Raw genomic sequence first — 18,747 nt, forward strand, 5'->3', positions numbered from 1 at the left:
AGGGGCAATTTAGAATCACCAATTACCCTATGAAGCATGTTTTTGGGCTGTGGGAAGAAACTGGAGTTCTTGGTGGTGCCCACGTTGGGCGCATTGGACCCGGGCTGTGGGGGCGGGAAGTGCTGGGGGTGAGTTGTGGGTGTAAATGACCCATTTTAATTGTTTTCTTATTATTGTTTAACATTTCCTTTGACTGAAGATGCCTTTAATTTCAGAAGAAGTATGTTGAAGATGTAAAAGAAAATGATAAAAAAAACAGTGTAGATGTTTTTAAATTTTATTTTGGTTTGAAGACTTTTATTGTGAAGGTTCCACTTACTTCCGCTTTTTCTGTGAAGTGTGTCAGTTCAACAGAAACAAAAAAAACGGTTAACAGCTGATGCTACGGCAACAAAGGAAACAGACAAAAAAGACGGACAACTGTGTAGCGCTGTAATTTGTTTTTGGCATCTAGCTGGAAGGCGAACAGGTATGATTTTTGGTTATGTTTATTGTATACATTTTGTGATTATTTTCAATTTGTTCTGTGTAAAATAACAAAAGAAAAGTTTCTGTTTGAAGTTATCCAACAATCTAACGCTACTAGCTGAGGTAAAGAATGGTTGTTTATCAAAAAGGAATAATTGTAAGTTTGTTGTTTTGCTTTTCTTCAGCTCTTACGGTGTGACTATGACTGTGGAGTAAATAAATGTGTTGGAACACCACATCAGTTACTATCATTGAGTCCATCGTCTGAATCAAGTCCGGCTGGATGCTACAGTGGGGGGTTATTATTACATTTTATTCAAAGACATTGAAACTGACGCACAGATTAAGTGTTTTTTTTTTTGTTTCTTGTTTTTGCTTTCTTATTATCATAATGTTTTATTGTTTTTATGTATTAACAAAGACAGAGAAATGAGGTGTATGATTTGAAAATTTGGATTTATCATGAATGTGCTTTTTGCAGAAAAATAAAATGAGATTAATTAGATATAATTGTCTTTTTTATGAGATGGACAATGAGTGATGCCACGCCATGTTCTAAGCACAGGCAGAAATCTGAGTCTATGTGGGCTGAAATGAAATTACAAACTTTAGACATGAGTTCAGAGGAAAAGGGACATATTTTTTGAATCGTTACAGGTATAGTCTGGACGGGTAGAATTTATGGATTCATTTAAATTGGATTTCTTTCACTTCAGTGGTCAACAAACATTTTGTTGGCAGATTATTTTTCACTCTAAAGTGGTTTATCCACTGAAGTGGGATGAGAGAAAAACAAAGCAGCATAGTACCGCTTCTTCGCCGGGTGGGGGCAGCAGTGAGCCTTTGCATGTGCTGCACGTACAAGCCACCAACCCCCACTTTCTACTACAAATTCCCGCAGATTGTTTGACCCACATTCGCTCGGCTGCAGCAGGAGGTGTGGCGCGTCTTCACTCGTGGTTTCAGTAGCGTTGGAGGTCCAGAGCAGCAATGGCGAGACTTCTTCTGAGGGCAAACTTCAGAAGATGCCTGATGATCTGTCAGAGTCAGACCAGGATGGCATCCGACCAGGTAAAGAGGTCCTCAGGTTAGCATTAGCCGGCTAATGTCCACTGAGTGTGGCCGGACAAAGCCTGCAGGTTTTTTCCCTGCAGCTGTCAGAGGTCACATGTCAGAGGACATGTCTGCTCAAAGCTAAAGCTGCAAAAAAGCTTCTATAAGAAAGAGCTGCATTACTTTTTGAAAGACGTGACTTTACTTTGAAAAGCAAATTCAGTTTGATTAAAAAGTTTTTTTAAAAATGGCCAGTTTGCATTCATATTTTAATATTATTCTAATCAAAATAAATGTATTGTCAAAGTTTAGGCCAAAAAAAGTCATAATGTGGAATGAACTGAGCAAAAAATAGGAGATATTAGTATAAAACTACGATTTATGTACGAATCTAGATGAGCTGGATCTACGACATGATCACTACTTTTCTATGGTTTTAGGATCTGCAATCATCATAACCTTCTCATCGTCCATTGGTTACCTTTAAGACTTTTTGGAATTTTCTTGGAAGATTTTCCAAACGTATTTCCAATTCTTGTTTTATATACTCAACTCAATGTATAATAATTTTGATTGGAAATAAATCTGGATCTGTTGATTTTTAATGCAGCTTCTTGGAATCAACAATCACCAAAAACACCTGCTGTTTTATTTGCATGAAGAATTGTCATGTTTGGGGAATGTAAATAAAGAAACAGAATTTTTTTTGTTATGCAACAGTTGCCTAATTGAAACCAAAAAAAGTCAAGTTTGCTCGTTTTTATGGAAAAGCCACTGCATGCTGGGATCCTATGATGTGCCCTTTGTTCCAGCTTGGTGAGTTGGGCGGAGGAGCAGGGAAAGGTGGAGGTGGAGGAGGCTCTGTGAGGCAGGCAGGAGGTGCTTTTGGAAAGCGAGCGGTGGTGGAGGAGGAGCGGTACTTCAGGTAAGAAATGAAACAGGTTTTCGAGGAAAACTTCATGCCAGCGTTTCCCTTTTTGACAAGTATGGTTTTTGTCTGCAGAAAGAAGGAGATGGAGCTGCTGGAGGTGCTGAGGAGGCATCATTCGGAAGAGATTGAGCACCATAAGAAGGAAATAGAGCGTCTGCAAAAGGAGATCGACCGCCACGTTGGCAAGATTAGAAAACTGAAACATGACGATTGAAGTTTGCGCTCACAACTCTGATAGAAAGGGTGGCAACGTTGAAAACAATGTAAAGATAATTGACTATCTGCTCATTTTGGCAGTTAATGAAGCAAACGATTATCTTTTATATACGTTCCAAAATAAAATGATTGATTTTCTGTTGGTTTATGTTGATTTTCATTTCCCCTGTTTATGCCATCTCAAAATTTAGGGTTCCCGGTTACACCTGGACTCATTTTTTGTTTTTATTTTAAGCCTGTTATGGTGATGATATGGAGAGGTTGTGAACACTTCTGATGGCACAGCTGGAGATACCTGGTCTTATGTGATCTCAGCTGCTAAGCAAAGTCAGATCTGGATAGTCTTTGGATTGTTCTGTAAAGGTACCACAAGCTTATGGGGATGGATACGCTCCATCAGACCAAGAAGGGCATTTGCTGCAAAACTGAAGCCAAAACTTTCACAAAGGTCTGTCATTTCAGGCCTTAGCTCTGTCTGAGGGATTTACCCATTTAAGAAATTCACTCAGACCTTGTAAATACTTTCCTACCTCACTAAACCAAACAGGACAAATGAATAAACCAAATGAAACGAGGAATAATTATTACATGGATTAAATCACATTTTTAAAAGGGCAATATTTCAACTTTAATCGAAATTTACAATCAAACACCCCATCATTTAATCATAAAATAAATTACTAGTACTGGAAAAAATGTAAATATGTTGGTTTCTAAGTTATGGTGAGGAGATTGATTACACTTGTAAAAACAGTTTGATTTCCTTGTAGCCTCTGGAAATTTACACAATTTTAAAGCGGATATTACAAAACATAAAATTGAGAAAAATAAAAAATATTACAGAAAGTCATGTTTCCATTTTGAAGACCCAATGACACGAGCTAGATTTGCAAACCAACGTTGTACCGCAGACTCTCACATCTCGCGATGTTTCCCTCAGTGGCGTTGTTCGGGCGAGCCGAGACGAGACCGCTGCCGTCTGGAAAAAATTTGTCGTGTGGTAGACCTGAACATTCTTGGCATTTAGCATTTTCCCAACGCCCGAAAAAACAAGTGTTTCATATTTTTTCAAACATTTTCCAGCTAGTTTTCTAAATCATCCTGGTAAGTCTTGCTAACTACCCGTTTGTGCCTTTTACGGCGCGCGCGTGTAAAGGTGTCTGGGCTGCACGGCGAGGCCTTCGTGTTAGCCCGTTAGCTAGCTAGGACGTATTCTTGTGTACTGCTAAAATCAACACACATGGACTTTAATACTTCATTTAAACGAGTGGAACTTTTTGGATCTCATTGATGACTGTTTTTTTCTTAAGCTTTTAGAACATTTTGGGCCACGTAGTATTATAAATGAAAGATGTTAGCTATCGATCAGGCGCCATGTGAAGGGGGCGGTACTGTGGAATAAGCCTTTTAAAATGTATGAGCGGGTCGTTTTATTTTGAAAATCAGTAATAAATAACATTGTTTTTTATAATAATACTGACATTTAACGTAACGTTTTCGTTTAAAAAATCTTTGAGTTAAAAGCCAGATATTCCGTAATTTGATAGCTTGTTTCTGGTATGTCAAGTTGACAGTAAATGAAGTAATAAACTAAAACTGTTTTTATTCATGTCTATCTAACAGGAGAATGGCTTCCGCTGAGGTGAATGGTAGTTCGGCCCCAGTAAAGGAAGAAGAGGAGCCTATGGATGTGACTACAACTACAACTCACACTGAAAACTACCAGACCCTCATTGATGCAGGGCTTCCCCAGAAAGTGGCTGAAAATCTAGACAACATTTTCCAAACAGGTGGCTGGTTGTTGTTACCTTCAAAGCTCCAATGTGTTTGTTGTTGATGTGTTCAGTTTAGCTCACTTTGTCATGATGTTTAGGCCTGGTAGCGTATGCAGATCTGGATGAAAGGGCCATTGATGCTCTACGGGAGTTCAATGAGGAGGGAGCTCTAACAGTCCTGCAGCAGTTTAAGGAGAGCGATCTGTCCCATGTGCAGGTATTACACTCAATTATGTGCTCATCAGTACTTTTTTAAACAGTTTTCTAAAGTATCATTTGGTCTGTTTAATTGCAGAATAAAAGTGCGTTTCTTTGTGGAGTTATGAAGACGTATAGGCAGAGAGAAAAACAAGGCAGTAAGGTACAAGAGTCCACTAAAGGCCCAGATGAGGCAAAAATAAAGGTAAACGCTCTTGATTTGCAGTTTTTTTGGGCTAAGTTGAAATGCCAAAATGTTCTCTCAGTTACAAAGCTTTTCCCATTTTTTGATTGTTTACTTTCCAAGGCTCTCTTGGAGCGAACAGGATACACCCTAGATGTCACCACGGGACAAAGAAAGTATGGAGGCCCCCCACCTGAGGAGATGTTCAAAGGCACACATCCAGGGATTGGAACAGAGGTGGGGATTATTTAAAGAAGCATGATTACACATCCTGTTCGTTAAAGATCCACTCCGACCATCTTTTGATCTATTTTCAAAGTGTTCTCACTGGTCTTTTCATATCATTTGAAAAACAATCAAAAACCTGTGCAGTTTTCTAGATTATAGTTTCCGCAGAGCGACAGGAGTTCAGTAGAAATTCACCTGAGTGGACCGTTGCCGTGAAGCGCCCCCGCCCCCCTTTTCCCTTTGCAGAGCAGAGATGACAAATACAATCTTTTTAAATTTGTCTGCTCCTGATTTACATAGATTTGAATAAAGAAATACCCAAAAAATACAAATTTGAGCTAAATTTTCTTCCTCTATTTCAACAGGAAAACGCCACAAGATCAGTTTAAAATCGTTCACATACGCATGCTAAAACGAAATATATATACACACACATATATATATATATATATATATATATATATATATATATATATATATATATATATATATATATATATATATATATATATATAAAGCAGGTAAATAAGAAAGTTGAAAATAAATATGGATAGTTGAATTAGAAGGGAAATTGTTTTAATTTTATATAGAATTGTCATTTTTTTCATGATTGATTTAGTTTTTGTGTTTTGTCTTTCTTTCAGGTGTTTGTAGGAAAAATCCCCAGAGATTTGTATGAAGACGAGCTTGTGCCCCTGTTTGAGTCTGCAGGTCCCATCTGGGACCTGAGGTTAATGATGGACCCCCTTTCTGGTCAAAACAGAGGATACGCTTTCATCACATACTGCAACAAGGACGATGCCCAAAAGGCCGTCAAGCTTGTAAGTCCATTTTAAAATCTCATGGATCCCGTTGGATATAAAAGAAAGTGATTTTGTGGAAGAATAGTTTGAGCAAATGTGTGTTTTCTTCTACTGTGTTTCATTACTTTTCAAGTATTTGCTGTTTTTTGTTTTTTTGTTTTTAGTGTGATAACCACGAAATCCGCCCTGGCAAGTATTTGGGAGTTTGTATATCTGTTGCAAACAACCGGCTGTTTGTTGGATCAATTCCCAAAAACAAGACGAGGGAAAGTATACTGGAAGACTTCGGCAAGGTTACAGGTCTGTTTCAAGTCAATGATTGTATTTGGAGAAACCCTTTCAGTCGGTTGTCTGTCGCTGACGAGTGATGCGGTTTTTCTTTGCAGAGGGTCTTCAGGATGTGATTTTGTACCACCAGCCAGACGATAAGAAGAAGAACCGTGGCTTCTGCTTTCTGGAGTACGAGGACCACAAGTCTGCAGCACAAGCTCGGCGGCGTCTAATGAGTGGGAAGGTGAAGGTTTGGGGCAACCCCGTCACCGTTGAGTGGGCTGACCCTGTAGCTGAACCCGACCCAGAGGTCATGGCAAAGGTGAGCTATTTTCCTGTTCAGAAATGGAAGTACCTGTACCTGTAAAATGATTCTAAGACATACTCTCCTCTGTCATAGGTGAAGGTGCTTTTTGTAAGGAAGCTGGCAACAGCAGTGACTGAGGAGCTGCTGGAGAAGACCTTCTCACAGTTTGGAAAGCTGGAACGAGTGAAAAAACTCAAAGACTACGCCTTTGTCCACTTTGAAGAAAGGGACGCTGCTGTACAGGTGAGCTCTGCTCCGTCAAAACATCCGTGTCTTTTTCTGTTTTTTAATCAACGGGTCGTTTGTTTTTGCTCAGGCGATGGAAGGAATGAACGGGAAAGAACTCGGAGGAGAGGAAATTGAAATAGTTTTGGCAAAGCCCCCCGACAAGAAGAGGAAAGAGCGCCAGGCGGCCCGGCAGACCACCAGGAATGCGGGGTGAGACTTGTGACCGTTTGACGGCCTCTCACGGCACGATTCAGTTCACTGAGACTGTGCTCTTGTCTGTAGATATGACGACTACTACTACTATACCCCCCCTCGTATGCCGCCTCCAGGTCGGGGCAGGGGCCGCGGTGGCAGAGGGGGCTATGCCTATCCGCCTGATTATTACGGTTATGAAGACTACTATGATGATTACTATGGCTACGACTATCATGACTACCGCGGGGGCTACGAGGACCCTTACTATGGCTACGAAGACGTCTATAGCATGAGGGGCCGCGGCACTCGTCCCAGCAGGGGGGGGCCTCCTCCACCTAGGGCGCGAGGAGCTCCGCCGGCACGAGGTCGAGGTGGCTACCCTCAACGAGGACCGCCCCTCGGCGGGCCACGGGGTGGCCGTGGCGGGCGGGGTGCCCCTTTCCAACCCCAAAGGGGGCGTGGTCTTCGCGGTGCTAGGGGCAACCGCGGCGGAAACGTGGGCGGGAAGAGGAAGGCAGATGTGTTTAACCAGCCTGACTCCAAGCGCCGCCAGACCAACAACCAGCAGAACTGGGGGTCCCAGCCCATCGCCCAGCAGCCCCTGCAGCAAGGGGCCGACTATTCCGGTAACTATGGTTACAGTAATGACACCATGGAGTTTTCACAGGATTCTTATGGGCAGCAGTGGAAATAGATGCACCAAAAGGCAGTTGGCAACAAAAAAAAGAGAAACGACAAAAAAACCCAGGAGATTGGCCTCATTTTTGTTTTTTGATTGACTTTTTACTCTTCATCCATCCTGAGAAAAAAAAAACTGTACATATTTATCATAGAATAACATGGACAGACTGCAGAATTGGCTCAAGATGATTGGCTGGAGTCCTTTTGGCTGAGGAAATTCATGTAACCAATGCGGTTACATTGGGACACGTCTTCAAAAAATCAATTAAAAAAAAGACCCAACTAAACACTTTTGTTACTTTTTGTTCCCGGTTCTTTAAAAAACCAACAATGAACATTTACAGAAAAGCGGACATTCATTCTCAAAAATCGTAAAGAGGACATTAATAATGCTTATTGCCTTGCAGGAAGTTTTTGTCCATGCTCCCTTCCGCTTGTACTCCCTTTATTTGTGGTTTCTCTTAGCTGCTTAGGGACTTGCTTGTAAATAATCGCATATTGTTAGAGCTTCTCACTTAATTCTTTTGTTGTTCTTTTTTTGCAATGGTGGAGAAAAGAATCCACAAGAAGGAACGAAATCAAAGTTTTGTATTGTTCAAAGTGTATGCCTAGCATTTCTAGAACTAGATAAATTGTGTTGTTTTTTTATTTTAAAGTGATACCATAACTTTCTTGTTTTTCCTTTAAATTTGCTTCGTAGAGTTTGGTTTGGCTTACCTTAAGAGCCATAGGAGTTTGGTCCCTGATGTTCTTTGTATTTATAACTTTTGCGTTTGTTTTGTTTCAATAAAACTCCGCTGAGCATCAGTCGATTGTCAAACACTCAAATTCAATGTTGTTTTTCCACATTTGACTTGATTTGGGAAAAAAAAAAATCTGCTTTCTCAAGACTGCAACTAATTTGACATTGTGCTGCTAAACAACTGGACAAGAGAAGATGTATGGATTATGCAGATGGCCAAGCACAGTGTGTTATTCCCCTCACCTTTATTTAGAGACAAAAAAGCAGCTAATAGAATGATCAATCCTGTCAATTACTGATTACTAACTGCTCAGTCTGCCTGCAGATCTACAGTGTTTCTCATCACCTTTGAAAAAAATGTTCTCAAGAATTTAAGAACGAGAAGGAAAGACCTGATGTTTTTACATTTAAATCTATTTTTTCCCCACTGTTGCAGCCTTTTCTTCCCACAGAGATGTTGAGAACGATGTTTCCTCCCAAACGATCGTTACTTCACACCCAATTTCTAACGGCTAAAACCAAATTCCAAAAGCAGCGTCGCTCTGCTAACCACAAGAGTCAAAGCAGCACATTTAACCTGGAACGGATCTGTTTTTAAATAAAAAAAAACTTGTTTTACCCTTATTTTTATTATTTTTTTCCCACCTAATCAAGTTGGCCATCACTTCTCTCCCTTTGAAGACAGCCAAGGCTCTGGTCGCCCAAAGGATCCAAATTCTGTAGACGTTTGACCGTAGCTGACATCAGTGTTTACTGGAGCAAACATGGTTTTAGTGTGTACCTGTTGGTGCCATGGTTCTGTCTTTTGTTTCATGTGTCTGTCCTCTTATTCCAACCTACCTAGGTGGAGAAGCATTGAGAGCGGCACCACTAGCATGAGGAACTCACCTGAACGGTACTCAAGGGTGAGCTAGACTTGCACAGAGTACTGTCTCCTCTCCTGTCATCTAATCACTGGAGAACCTCTTAGAAATCTTTTTTTTTTTGCTTCAGTTACTATCCTTAAATCAGGCTTGTGTTCCTTCTTTTAATCTGTTGATATTTTTCCTTTTCTTTATGCCTCAAACGAGAAAAGTCCCCGAAATTGACTGGAGATTTTTCAGAAAATGTTGAGAAACGCACACTTGTTTTGGTTTAATGAAGTGGTTCTAAATTTTCATTTGGTAGAAGGTTTCCATAAATGACAAGAAAGCAAACCCAAATATGTTTTTAAATATAAAGCGAGGGCATCCACCTGCCTGCGCACATGCTTGCCACACGTGAGAGGTGGATGTTTTCCCTTTCTCTGCCACTAGAAGCAGCTGCATATTTCCTGTGTTTGTTGCTGCTTTTTTCTATTCCTATTAAGACATAAAAGGGTATTTAAAAATTGCAACACTATTAAAAATATCAATTTTTTTAAACTGAGAACACAAAAGCAGGAATACTAAAGTCATTTTTTAGAAATTGACTGATTTTTGGAACAAAGGCTGCTTCTCATAATTGGTTGCTTTTCCTTTTAAGGCCACTAGATGGCAGCACAGGTCATTCATATTTCACAGAGGGAAGCGGGGCATGGAAGACGCAACATAGAATCAGTCTAGCTGTGTGATTTAGTTGTGAACTACAGTCAGTCATTGTACTTAACCAGCTTCTCACACCAGAACTGTCTTCATATGTTGCCTCTCGTCACCAGGCAGTAAAGGAGCTGCCCGCATCCATGTGAATGAGTTTACAGATTCGGAAGAGACTTTTTGGTAAGACTGTTCATTATCACATGATTTAGGAAATATGAGCATGTTTGTTAACAAAGTCCTCTCTTATAATCTATAAGTAGTTGAGTCAAAAGGGGGCCTAACCTGAAAGCAGTACAGCAAACCGTAGTGGTCATGCTTTTAGTTTGAAAATCCTGCTGATGATGCCTGGATGCATTTTGAACAAAGTGTTGGGTTGTTTCTGTCTTGTTTGGCTCTTCTGTAGTTCAGGGTCTTAAAATGGATCTCCACCAGGTACCCTTGTAGGATTTCACACCTCACCTGAGCTCGGCGGCCTCCTGTCCAGATCACAGGTGAGAAAAACAGTGTTTTACTCATTCATTTTTTTTTCCTACCCTTTAATCCCTTTCGGGGTCACGGGGCTGCCGGAGCCTATCCCGGCCACTTGTGGGCGAAGGCGGGGGACACCCTGGACAGTTCGCCAGTCTGTCGCAGGGCCACAAACCACACACCCATTCACTCTCACACTCACACCCAGGGACGATTTAGAGTTGCCAATTGACATATGAAGCATGTTTTCGGACAGTGGGAGGACGCTGGAGAGAACGCACGCATGCACAGGGAGAACATGAAAACTCCACACAGAAAGGTCCCCCATTGGTGTTCTGGTTCAGACCCCCCAGCCGGAAAAAAGAAAACACTTTTTACTAGCTGGTTATTATCACTATACATTTGGGTTTTTCTGCCCGTCTGTCACCTGTAAACGGGTGATCTGTGGACTAATTGTTCTCATGTGATTACTATAACAAATGTGTAATTTAAAACATGTTTTTTTTTTTTTTACATTGTCATCAGAATAAATAAGTGCAAACAAAAAACTGGCGTTTGTGTGTTTTATGTTATTAAAACTGACCTAAAGAATACATCTTTACAGGAGGTATAACAATACATTAATTTTAAAGGTAAATTAGGTTCACGTTTTTTAAATCCTTCAACTATGGTCTGTAAAGCGCAGTTAGGAGCGTTCGACTTGATTATAATTGGTTTAAAATTGATTTCAGTTGAGTCATTTATTTTGAAATTTCCTGCTTTAATTTGTAGTATTAAAACGGGATTTATCGTTGAGAACTGTATCAAATAAGAACTCAAGCAAACTGAAGGTTTTTGGATTATCATAAATACTCCGTTATAGGTCCATCGATCCGTCTCCTTACATTGTCAATGTGTGTAAATAGTTTGTTTGGTATTTTTCTGCGCAAAGTCCCATTTAAAGAAAGCGAGGCTGTGTGGCGGTCACGTGACAGTACGTCACAGTAGCCGGGCTTAAAATGGCGGCGGCCGAAGGAGAGTCCTCTCACAGTGTGTCAGATGAATTATTTCAGAACTTTTACACGGAGGTATGACGGAATCCTGGTTCACGCGTGTTTTCCGAGCCCTCCGGGTGGACCGGAACAGCCCGCTGTCGTTTGCTAGTCCGCGGGTTTCTCCAGCGCCACAAACGAGGCCTCGCGGGCTGCAGCAGGCAGCAGCTAGCTGCAGGAAGCTAACCGTTTACTCTCATTTTCTGGAAACTTCTGCAGATTATCCAGACTTTTTCTGTTCACAAATGTATTTCCACAGGATTTATTTTTTTGTGCTGCAGTTTTTCAAACACGCCTCTTTCGCGGCTCTGCCTTTAGTTCCCGCGCAGATCAGAAATCCAGAGATTCATTCATTAAAAAGCGGCGTGTTGTGGGTAGTAAACAACGCGGTGATCTTTGTCTGTGGCTCAGTGGAGTTGTGTATCTTAACAGGTGAAACAGATAGAGAAGAGAGACTCTGTGTTGACCTCAAAGCAGCAGATTGACAGACTCCTCAGACCCGGATCCTCCTACTTCAACCTCAACCCCTTTGAGGTAAACAGCGCGCGCGCTTTTGTTGTTTTATTTATATCCAAATAAGCATCCACTCCGGTCAAAGGCGGATGGGGGACCTAAACAGTGAAATAGCTTTCATTAGAAGCAAGAAAAAAACAAATAATGTTTGTTTTAAAATTAAATTAACATTTGAAATGGAAAAATAAGTATGAACATGATCTTGTTTATGTTTGCATCAATAGCAAAGCTTTTATTGTGTAAAATAATTATGGGATTTGACTTTTTTTTTTTTGCGCAGTTAGAGCTTTGATATTTCATTTATATATAATATATAATAAATAAAGTTACAGATTCAGTCCAGTAAGATTTCTGACTCTTAATAGAATTACTAAGATAAGATATACAGGAGTTCAGTAAATAAACACAGTTGGATTCATTTTGAAACCACAAAAGTCTAATAATGTGGATTCATCTTGTCCCAAGTGTGTTTTTAAATAAAAAGATCTACAGATGTTTTTGTTTTTTAAGAAATGTTAATAGTTTTTTCAAGTCAATGCCATTAAGTGTTTTTATGCGTTTGGATCCTTGTGTTAAAGGTTTGTTTTGCTTTCAGGTTTTACAGATTGATCCAGAGGCAACAGACGATGAACTAAAGAAGAGATTCAGAGCAGTAAGGAAACGATTCCTATGTTTGAATTTCCCTTAAAACATTTATTTCTTATTTTAAATCTTTGTCTGTTCAATTCTGCAGTTGTCCATATTAGTCCATCCTGACAAAAATCAGGATGATCCTGACAGATCGCAGAAAGCTTTTGAAGGTAAAACTCTTATCATTTAACTTTTTTTTTTGTGCCTAAAAAGCAGCAAAATATTTAACCTGAGGTTGTTTTCCAGCTGTGGACAAAGCTTACAAGCTCCTACTCGATCCAGAACAGAAGAAAAGAGCTTTAGATGTGATCGAGGCCGGAAAAGAATATGTGGAACATAATGTGAGTTCTTCTGTTTGTGAGGAATTCAACTGAAAAATCCCGGTTCGTGACCGTTTCTGTCCTCAAACAGGTAAAGGAGAAGAAGAAGCAGCTGAAGAAAGACGGGAAATGTCAAGATGTGGAGGAGGACGACCCGGAAATGGTAACGACAATTCCTTTAAATGTTGGGAAAAAGGTTTGTTGGAATCACACACGTTGCACTGAGTGATGGGTATTTTTTTTCCCTCTCACCAGTTTAAACAGGCAGTGTACAAACAGACAATGAAGTTGTTTGCAGAGCTGGAGATCAAGAGGAAGGAGAGGGAAGCGAAGGACATGCATGAGCGGTAAACGCATCACGGCTCTCAGAGCAGACCTTTGTGTCCGTTTGGCGTCTCGTCTGTAACGCGGCGGACTCTCCTCACCAGGAAACGAGCTCGAGAGGAAGAGATCGAGGCGGCGGAGAAGGCGAAGCGGGACAGAGAATGGCAGAAAAACTTTGAGGTTTGTGTGCTTCCCTGCATCTGGAACATGTCATTTCTAACGTCAAAAACAATCCTGTGAACTGAAAATGACTCCAGAGGATCAACCGAGAGGAAAAATGTCACGAGACGCTAGAAAAAGCAAGAGAGAAGCATTTTTATGAGGAAGTTTTTTAATTCTGAAGTGTTGAACAAAGCTTTGACTTGTAGGATAGCACGGCTCATCGGCGCCCCCTGCAGTCACAGTCTAAAATCCTCCTCATCAGTGTTTTCCCAACCTTCAGGTTTAATGTCAGACAATATATTTGGCCTTAGTTGGTGTTTAATTCTAAAGTTGTTGATTTGTAGATGTTTGGTTTTTTTAATTAGTAAAAAAATAAAAAATCTAATAAAGGCGATATAAATGTTTTTTTTTTGTTTTAACAATGGAAACTCTATTCAGGCTCAGATACTTTCAGGGGGAAAGATGAATCTTTTTGATTATTAAATCCTGATTCCTCGTATTTTCTGTACTGTTCTGTACTTTAAAGTGCGGCCTAGTTTAGCTTTGCTGTAGGGAAAATCTTTAACATTCTTTTTTTTAATCAGAAACTTTTCGTCATTCTTTGTCAAGTATTTGCCTCTGTTTTCTTTGGATTTTCTATGGGATCCGTTAAAATCATGTTGATTTTCCTCCAAGTGAAAGCTAACAATCAGACGCCAACTTCAGCCTCGTGCAACGGATAAATACTACAAAATAAAGTTACATAGTCAAAAAAGTAGCTTTTTTTCCACATATGATAATAATACACATAAATGCAACTTTATTAGCAGTTTCCTTGTAGACACTCAGTTGCTGCTTATTATGCAGAGCGGAAACAAATTCTGCCAGAAATGTTCAGATTTCTTTTATTTTGAAGTGGAGCCGTCGTCCTCGGTTTCCTCTCTGGCTCTTTTTATCCCCAAAGAAACTTTCCAAAGTTTAAAAAAAAAATTTTTATTAGCTTTGTTAGCTCGGGGCTTTAAGAAGGCAGCAGATGAATTTTAGACGCGTGACTTGACTCGCGTCAAGAGGAAGACAGAATCCAGTAGTTTTCCAAAATAAAACTTCCTTCAGAATCTGATGATAAACTAAATAATAAAGATGCTGTATATATTTCTTTTTATCAAGTTCCACCTCATTTAGTGGATATTTTTTTTATTATATTTACTGTTGAATTGAAAACCTGAGATTTAAGATTTGTTTTCTTTTTTTTCTTTCTGTGATTTAATGCGTCAGAATGATCTGATTTCTGTGAAATAATTCTTCCGTGTCCTCGCTCAGGAATCCCGGGACGGACGAGTGGACAGTTGGAGGACCTTCCAGGCGAAAGGAAAGAAGAGCAAAGAGAAAAAGAACCGATCTTTCCTGAAGCCGCCCAAAGTCAAGATGGAGCAGCGGGAATGATGCTGGGAAAACGGGACTTGACTCTAACCCCGCCCCCTCCACCCCTCCGTTCTGTGTTCTGGTGTCGTTGGCCGTCCGCATGTTCGCCAAACGTCGGCGTCCTCCTCATCACTAAAGTAGTTTTGTACTTGATCTTGTATATATATATAAACCTGTGAAGCAGAGATCATCCCCGCCTCCTGGAAGAAACAGAAGCATCTTCTGCTGAAGAAAAATGTTTTTTTTTATTTGAATAAAACGTCATCTTAAAGTTTCTTTATGTCCTCGAGAGTTCAGCAAACGTAACAAAGTGAAGCTTGAATGTTTACAATGACTGTCAGACAAACATATCTGCAGCGTCTAAATCCCTGAAACAGGACGGTTTGGCAACTCAAACTGGATGTGAAACGTCAGCAGCAGGAGTTCTTGTCCTCAGACGACCCCCAGGTCACATGACTTTGCACGGATCTCCTGCAGCAGAGCCACTGGCGCCGGGACCTCCGGTTCCCCCTGTCAGCCCGTCCAGACTGAGGCCCTGAAAGGCTCCGAAGAAGGACTTGTCCTTCGCGGCCGCCGGCTTCCTGGCAGACGGCGTGTGCTGGAGGCGCAGGGACAACTGGTAAACCGGTGGACTGCGGCGGCTACAAGAGCTCCGCTTGGAAAGTTCACTCACCTTGGGGAGGCAGTGGTGGCTTCTGAAGTGAGTCTTCCTCACGCTCCTCTCGGCGTTCCTCTTGGCCAGATCGGCCTGCTGACGTTTCCTGCGAGCAGAGAGGCGGTCAGGAACGGCGGCACGTTGGCGAGGAGCTTATTCCTCTGATCCTCACTAAGTCTGCCTGAAGAAGACTCGTGTGAAGCTCAAGACGGCGTCACAAGCAGGAAAAATCTCTTACGGTTGCATTTTTACCGTTGAACATCAGACAATTCTATTTTAAGAAGCGCCTGTTTGGCCCGCAGGCGCTTTTCAACCCCCCTCACCCCACCCCTTACCCCCTTCTGCCCCATCCACCCTGATCAGAGCTTCACCTGACGAATTCATGGGGGGGGGGGGGAAATCCATTTTTCAAAATGGCAGCTTTTCTGTTGGTTTTATCTCCATAGCAACCACTTCCTTTTCTGGGTGACAAACAGGTCGGTGTCATTTCTAGAAGAATGTTCAAGATTTCCTTGGCAGCTGGGATTTTTTTTTTTTTTAACCATTCCTAATATGGTCATATCATTTTGCTGGACGATTCATGCGTTACATTTTTCACAAATTTTCAGGGGAAAAAAATGAGAGTAACGTGGGAAATGCCACTTTTGTGAGATCGCCACTATAAAAGGTTAACAGAAATGCAGTGGCGGTTGTAAACTTAACCCTTGTGCTATCTTAGATGACCCCACCCTTACATTGACGTGTTCTCCCTACCATGACAAAGATGGATAAAGGTGGAAAGATTTCATGTAATCCATGGACACCAGTGAAGATCACAAATCATTGAAGAAAAAAGGTTCAGGCACTGTCTAGTGGGTCTAGATGACCCAACTCCCAATGTTAAAGTGCCTAGGATAGCACAAAGGTTAAGCTGGTGGTGTGTGCGATTTCTTTGTAAAGAAATCTTTCTCCCCATAATGTGGGGAGAATCGCCAAGTTTCACACTTTGACAAAAAATGGCCGTGTGGCCATCCCATAATGACCCCCAGATTTTCTTATGGATATCTGGTGTTTTTTGGTTTCATTAGTAGATTCGGACCTTTTTGTTTAAGAGATTTTTTTGGCTCATTCAGCATTTTTTTTGGAAGGTTTCTCCCTCTGGGACTTTTTTTCCTGGGGGGTTTTGTGCTCAAAACTCATTTTTACCGGGTACTACACGCATGCAAATGCTGGGGAGTTTGTGACGGGGGCAAAAGTTGCGGCTCAAAGGCGCAGTAAGAGAGAAGGTCCTTGTGGTCTGCGGACGGCCGCGGGTCGCCCGATGACATCATCCGCTCCTCACCGTTCTTTCTTCAGGTCTTCCTGGTAAACGCGCAGCCAGGAGTCCGGGACTTTCTGGCTGCTGCTGGGGAGGCTCCTCCTCCTGCCGACGCTCTTCCTGCGGCTGAAGCTGCTTCGGCGCACCGACTGGCTCCGACCGGCTCCTCTCTTGGCGGAGGCGCTCTTCCCCGACATGCAGCTGGTGAACTGCTTCAGGGGGGATCCCAGCGACATGAAGGAATCCATTCTTCAGAAGATCTCCGGAGTCGCACGTCGGTTCTGGACTCGGTCTTTGATCTGTGAGGAAAAAAAATCAGCAGTTATGACAGAACCAGAACCTAAGTGAGGCCAGAAATGCAGCAGGACCGACCTGTGAGGCCGTTTCTCCTCCTGAGACGCGTTTAGTCCCTCTGGACCTGCAAACACCTGCGCCAGGCGTCACCGTCTGCTCCTATAGGGATTAAATGATGACCCTGCTGGTCTTAAAGTGGGATTATTCCAAGTTTAGCCCATTAAGGTCCAAACTAATCTGCACCTGTAAACTGTTGCAGGAAAACAGCTGATTTAGAAAACAGCTTTTAGGGTTCAAAGATGAATTTCAGAAGAAGAAAATGTTCGGCGCTGGAAGGTTTCCCTTTTTGTTCATGTTTCAGTGACTGAGGTGGAACCAGACCAGGTTTTGGTCTGAATCTGGACAGCAGGAGAAGCCTGGAACGGCTCGGATGACGCACCGGATTTGTTTTTTTGGCACTCACTGACTGGAGAAGATCTGGCGTTGAAAAGCTTCATTCAAGAAAATCTCAGCTTATTTGAAATCAGGTCAATTTAGGAACAGTTTCCAAAAATAGCAATGTCAAGATTTACTGATATAGTAGAGTAAAATGCTGCAGTATGATTGGTTGCTGCTATTCTCAGATGTTATAAGAAGAATCCGATTTCTCATTTTGAAATGTTATGAAGCTAAGATTAAAATACAAAATCTGAGGCAACTTTTCTGTCCTGAATGTTTCACAATCGAGCGTCCAGGGAGGTCTTTGAGTTGAAGAAGAAACGCCGCGTTTGGAACGACGGACGTCAGCGTCAGCCTGAGCAGCCCCAGCAGCAGCAGCAGGTGGGGCGGGATGCATGACTGTGCAAAACGCACAGCTGCTGCTGCAGATCATTCGTCTCCGGAACCTGAAAAGCTTACCCGCCCCGGTAACCCCATTTGACCCGCACCAGACTGGCTGAGCCACTACACCCTAACCCAGCCCCACCCTGGTCAGAGCGGCATGTGACCAAAAACCGCTTTCAAAATGGCAGCTTTCTGATTGGTTTACCTCCATAGCAACCAGTTTATGTTTTGCACGCCAGGAGGTGACGAACAGATCAATGCCATTTTTAGAAGAGAAAATTTGGGATTTCCTTGGCAACAGATGTGTTTATCGTTTCCTTCAGCTACAAAAAAATTCTCAATATCCCGGTAAATAAATGTGTGAGCAACACCGGAATGCTATTTTTGAACGCCGTTCAGTAAAAAAAATTTAAAAACTCCCAACGAAGTAGGATTTAGGAGTTAGGAGGTGATAGGTCAAAATCCCTGAGAGGAGTTTCAATTTGTAGAAGTGACTGAAGGCTGGCCTCTTCCAGAGGTCAGAGGTCACCATACCTCGTTTCTAGACTTATCCCTGTGGCGTTGTAAGAAATTTAATGCAGACCGCTTGAACAAGTTCCCTTTTCCCATATTGTGCAAAAATGTATAAAAAAAAACAAAAAAAAAACACAATATGGCCACCAAGCCATATGTCCTGCGACCATCCCATAATAATTTCAACACTTTTTTTTGAATATCCCACGCTTTTGTTGCTTTAGTAAACTTTGAAATGTTTTTTAACCCCATAAGTGATTTGGGTCCCACTCATTAATGGTTTCTCCCGCTATGATGTCATATTTTTTCTTCGTTTTTTTTTTTGGATCCAGATGGTCCAAAATTAATTTTTAACTGGGTACTAGTGTTTCCAGGTGGAAATTTCAAGAAAATGTAAAAAACGTGGAAATTTCAGCTAAAAGGCGCAGAAAGAAAGAAAAATTGTGGGGGGAAAAAAAATCTGGTCCCTCTGTTGAGGACGG

The 18,747-nt window shown here is 41.6% G+C and overlaps 4 protein-coding genes across 8 annotated transcripts; 3 read left to right on the forward strand and 1 right to left on the reverse strand.

Annotated features, from left to right (window-relative positions):
- The first annotated feature begins 322 nt into the window (after positions 1-322).
- LOC101161067 (ATPase inhibitor A, mitochondrial) lies at positions 323-2,806 on the forward strand. Of its 2 annotated transcripts, XM_004073785.3 has the most exons (5): positions 323-469; positions 654-766; positions 1,370-1,539; positions 2,334-2,446; positions 2,525-2,806. In XM_004073785.3, exons 3-5 carry the CDS (start codon positions 1,459-1,461, stop codon positions 2,664-2,666), a joined length of 336 nt encoding a protein of 111 aa, XP_004073833.1. In that variant the 5' UTR covers positions 323-469; positions 654-766; positions 1,370-1,458; the 3' UTR covers positions 2,667-2,806. The 2 variants fall into 2 exon arrangements, with proteins under 2 accessions (XP_004073833.1, XP_020562674.1); XM_020707015.2 differs by lacking the exon at positions 654-766 and having other exon boundaries at positions 345-469.
- Positions 2,807-3,601: 795 nt separating this feature from the next.
- On the forward strand, positions 3,602-10,851 carry hnrnpr (heterogeneous nuclear ribonucleoprotein R). 4 transcript variants are annotated; one of them, XR_002874079.1, is made up of 14 exons: positions 3,602-3,772; positions 4,292-4,458; positions 4,542-4,660; positions 4,739-4,846; positions 4,949-5,062; positions 5,698-5,874; positions 6,021-6,156; positions 6,243-6,448; positions 6,527-6,676; positions 6,750-6,871; positions 6,944-7,482; positions 9,124-9,184; positions 9,955-10,015; positions 10,239-10,851. XR_002874079.1 is itself a non-coding variant. In XM_023959624.1 (12 exons), exons 2-12 carry the CDS (start codon positions 4,296-4,298, stop codon positions 9,156-9,158), a joined length of 1,869 nt encoding a protein of 622 aa, XP_023815392.1. In that variant the 5' UTR covers positions 3,602-3,772; positions 4,292-4,295; the 3' UTR covers positions 9,159-10,851. The 4 variants fall into 4 exon arrangements, 2 of the variants coding, with proteins under 2 accessions (XP_023815392.1, XP_004073835.1); XR_002874080.1 differs by having other exon boundaries at positions 10,268-10,851; XM_023959624.1 differs by having other exon boundaries at positions 9,124-10,851.
- A 396-nt stretch (positions 10,852-11,247) lies between these two features.
- dnajc8 (DnaJ heat shock protein family (Hsp40) member C8) lies at positions 11,248-14,959 on the forward strand. Its single transcript, XM_004073788.3, has 9 exons — positions 11,248-11,370; positions 11,767-11,868; positions 12,443-12,499; positions 12,581-12,647; positions 12,724-12,818; positions 12,889-12,960; positions 13,053-13,144; positions 13,226-13,301; positions 14,583-14,959. The coding sequence occupies exons 1-9, from the start codon at positions 11,302-11,304 to the stop codon at positions 14,703-14,705; spliced, it is 753 nt and encodes a 250-aa protein (XP_004073836.1). The 5' UTR covers positions 11,248-11,301; the 3' UTR covers positions 14,706-14,959.
- Positions 14,911-17,735, reverse strand: LOC101162140. Its single transcript, XM_004073789.4, has 4 exons — positions 17,009-17,735; positions 16,661-16,935; positions 15,358-15,445; positions 14,911-15,282 (listed from the first exon to the last, which is right to left on the reverse strand). The coding sequence occupies exons 2-4, from the start codon at positions 16,882-16,884 to the stop codon at positions 15,133-15,135; spliced, it is 462 nt and encodes a 153-aa protein (XP_004073837.1). The 5' UTR covers positions 16,885-16,935; positions 17,009-17,735; the 3' UTR covers positions 14,911-15,132.
- Between the last annotated feature and the right edge of the window lie 1,012 nt (positions 17,736-18,747).

This window comes from Oryzias latipes, chromosome 11 (assembly GCF_002234675.1).
Source record: "Oryzias latipes chromosome 11, ASM223467v1".
In the NCBI taxonomy this organism is placed as follows: Eukaryota; Metazoa; Chordata; class Actinopteri; order Beloniformes; family Adrianichthyidae; genus Oryzias; species Oryzias latipes.

Coding starts and splice junctions, on each gene's coding strand:
- hnrnpr (XM_004073787.4), top strand. CDS start 4,296: ATGGCTTCCGCTGAGGTGAATGGTAGTTCGGCCCCAGTAAAGGAAGAA. Junction 4,661..4,738: donor GCGATCTGTCCCATGTGCAG/GTATTACACTCA, acceptor GTTTAATTGCAG/AATAAAAGTGCGTTTCTTTG. Junction 6,449..6,526: donor ACCCAGAGGTCATGGCAAAG/GTGAGCTATTTT, acceptor CCTCTGTCATAG/GTGAAGGTGCTTTTTGTAAG.
- LOC101162140 (XM_004073789.4), bottom strand. CDS start 16,884: ATGGATTCCTTCATGTCGCTGGGATCCCCCCTGAAGCAGTTCACCAGC. Junction 15,446..16,660: donor GAAGACCTGAAGAAAGAACG/GTGAGGAGCGGA, acceptor CTCTGCTCGCAG/GAAACGTCAGCAGGCCGATC. Junction 15,283..15,357: donor GCCACCACTGCCTCCCCAAG/GTGAGTGAACTT, acceptor CTGCGCCTCCAG/CACACGCCGTCTGCCAGGAA.
- dnajc8 (XM_004073788.3), top strand. CDS start 11,302: ATGGCGGCGGCCGAAGGAGAGTCCTCTCACAGTGTGTCAGATGAATTA. Junction 11,869..12,442: donor TCAACCTCAACCCCTTTGAG/GTAAACAGCGCG, acceptor TTTTGCTTTCAG/GTTTTACAGATTGATCCAGA. Junction 12,819..12,888: donor AAGAATATGTGGAACATAAT/GTGAGTTCTTCT, acceptor GTCCTCAAACAG/GTAAAGGAGAAGAAGAAGCA.
- LOC101161067 (XM_004073785.3), top strand. CDS start 1,459: ATGGCGAGACTTCTTCTGAGGGCAAACTTCAGAAGATGCCTGATGATC. Junction 1,540..2,333: donor CCAGGATGGCATCCGACCAG/GTAAAGAGGTCC, acceptor CCTTTGTTCCAG/CTTGGTGAGTTGGGCGGAGG. Junction 2,447..2,524: donor GAGGAGGAGCGGTACTTCAG/GTAAGAAATGAA, acceptor TTTTGTCTGCAG/AAAGAAGGAGATGGAGCTGC.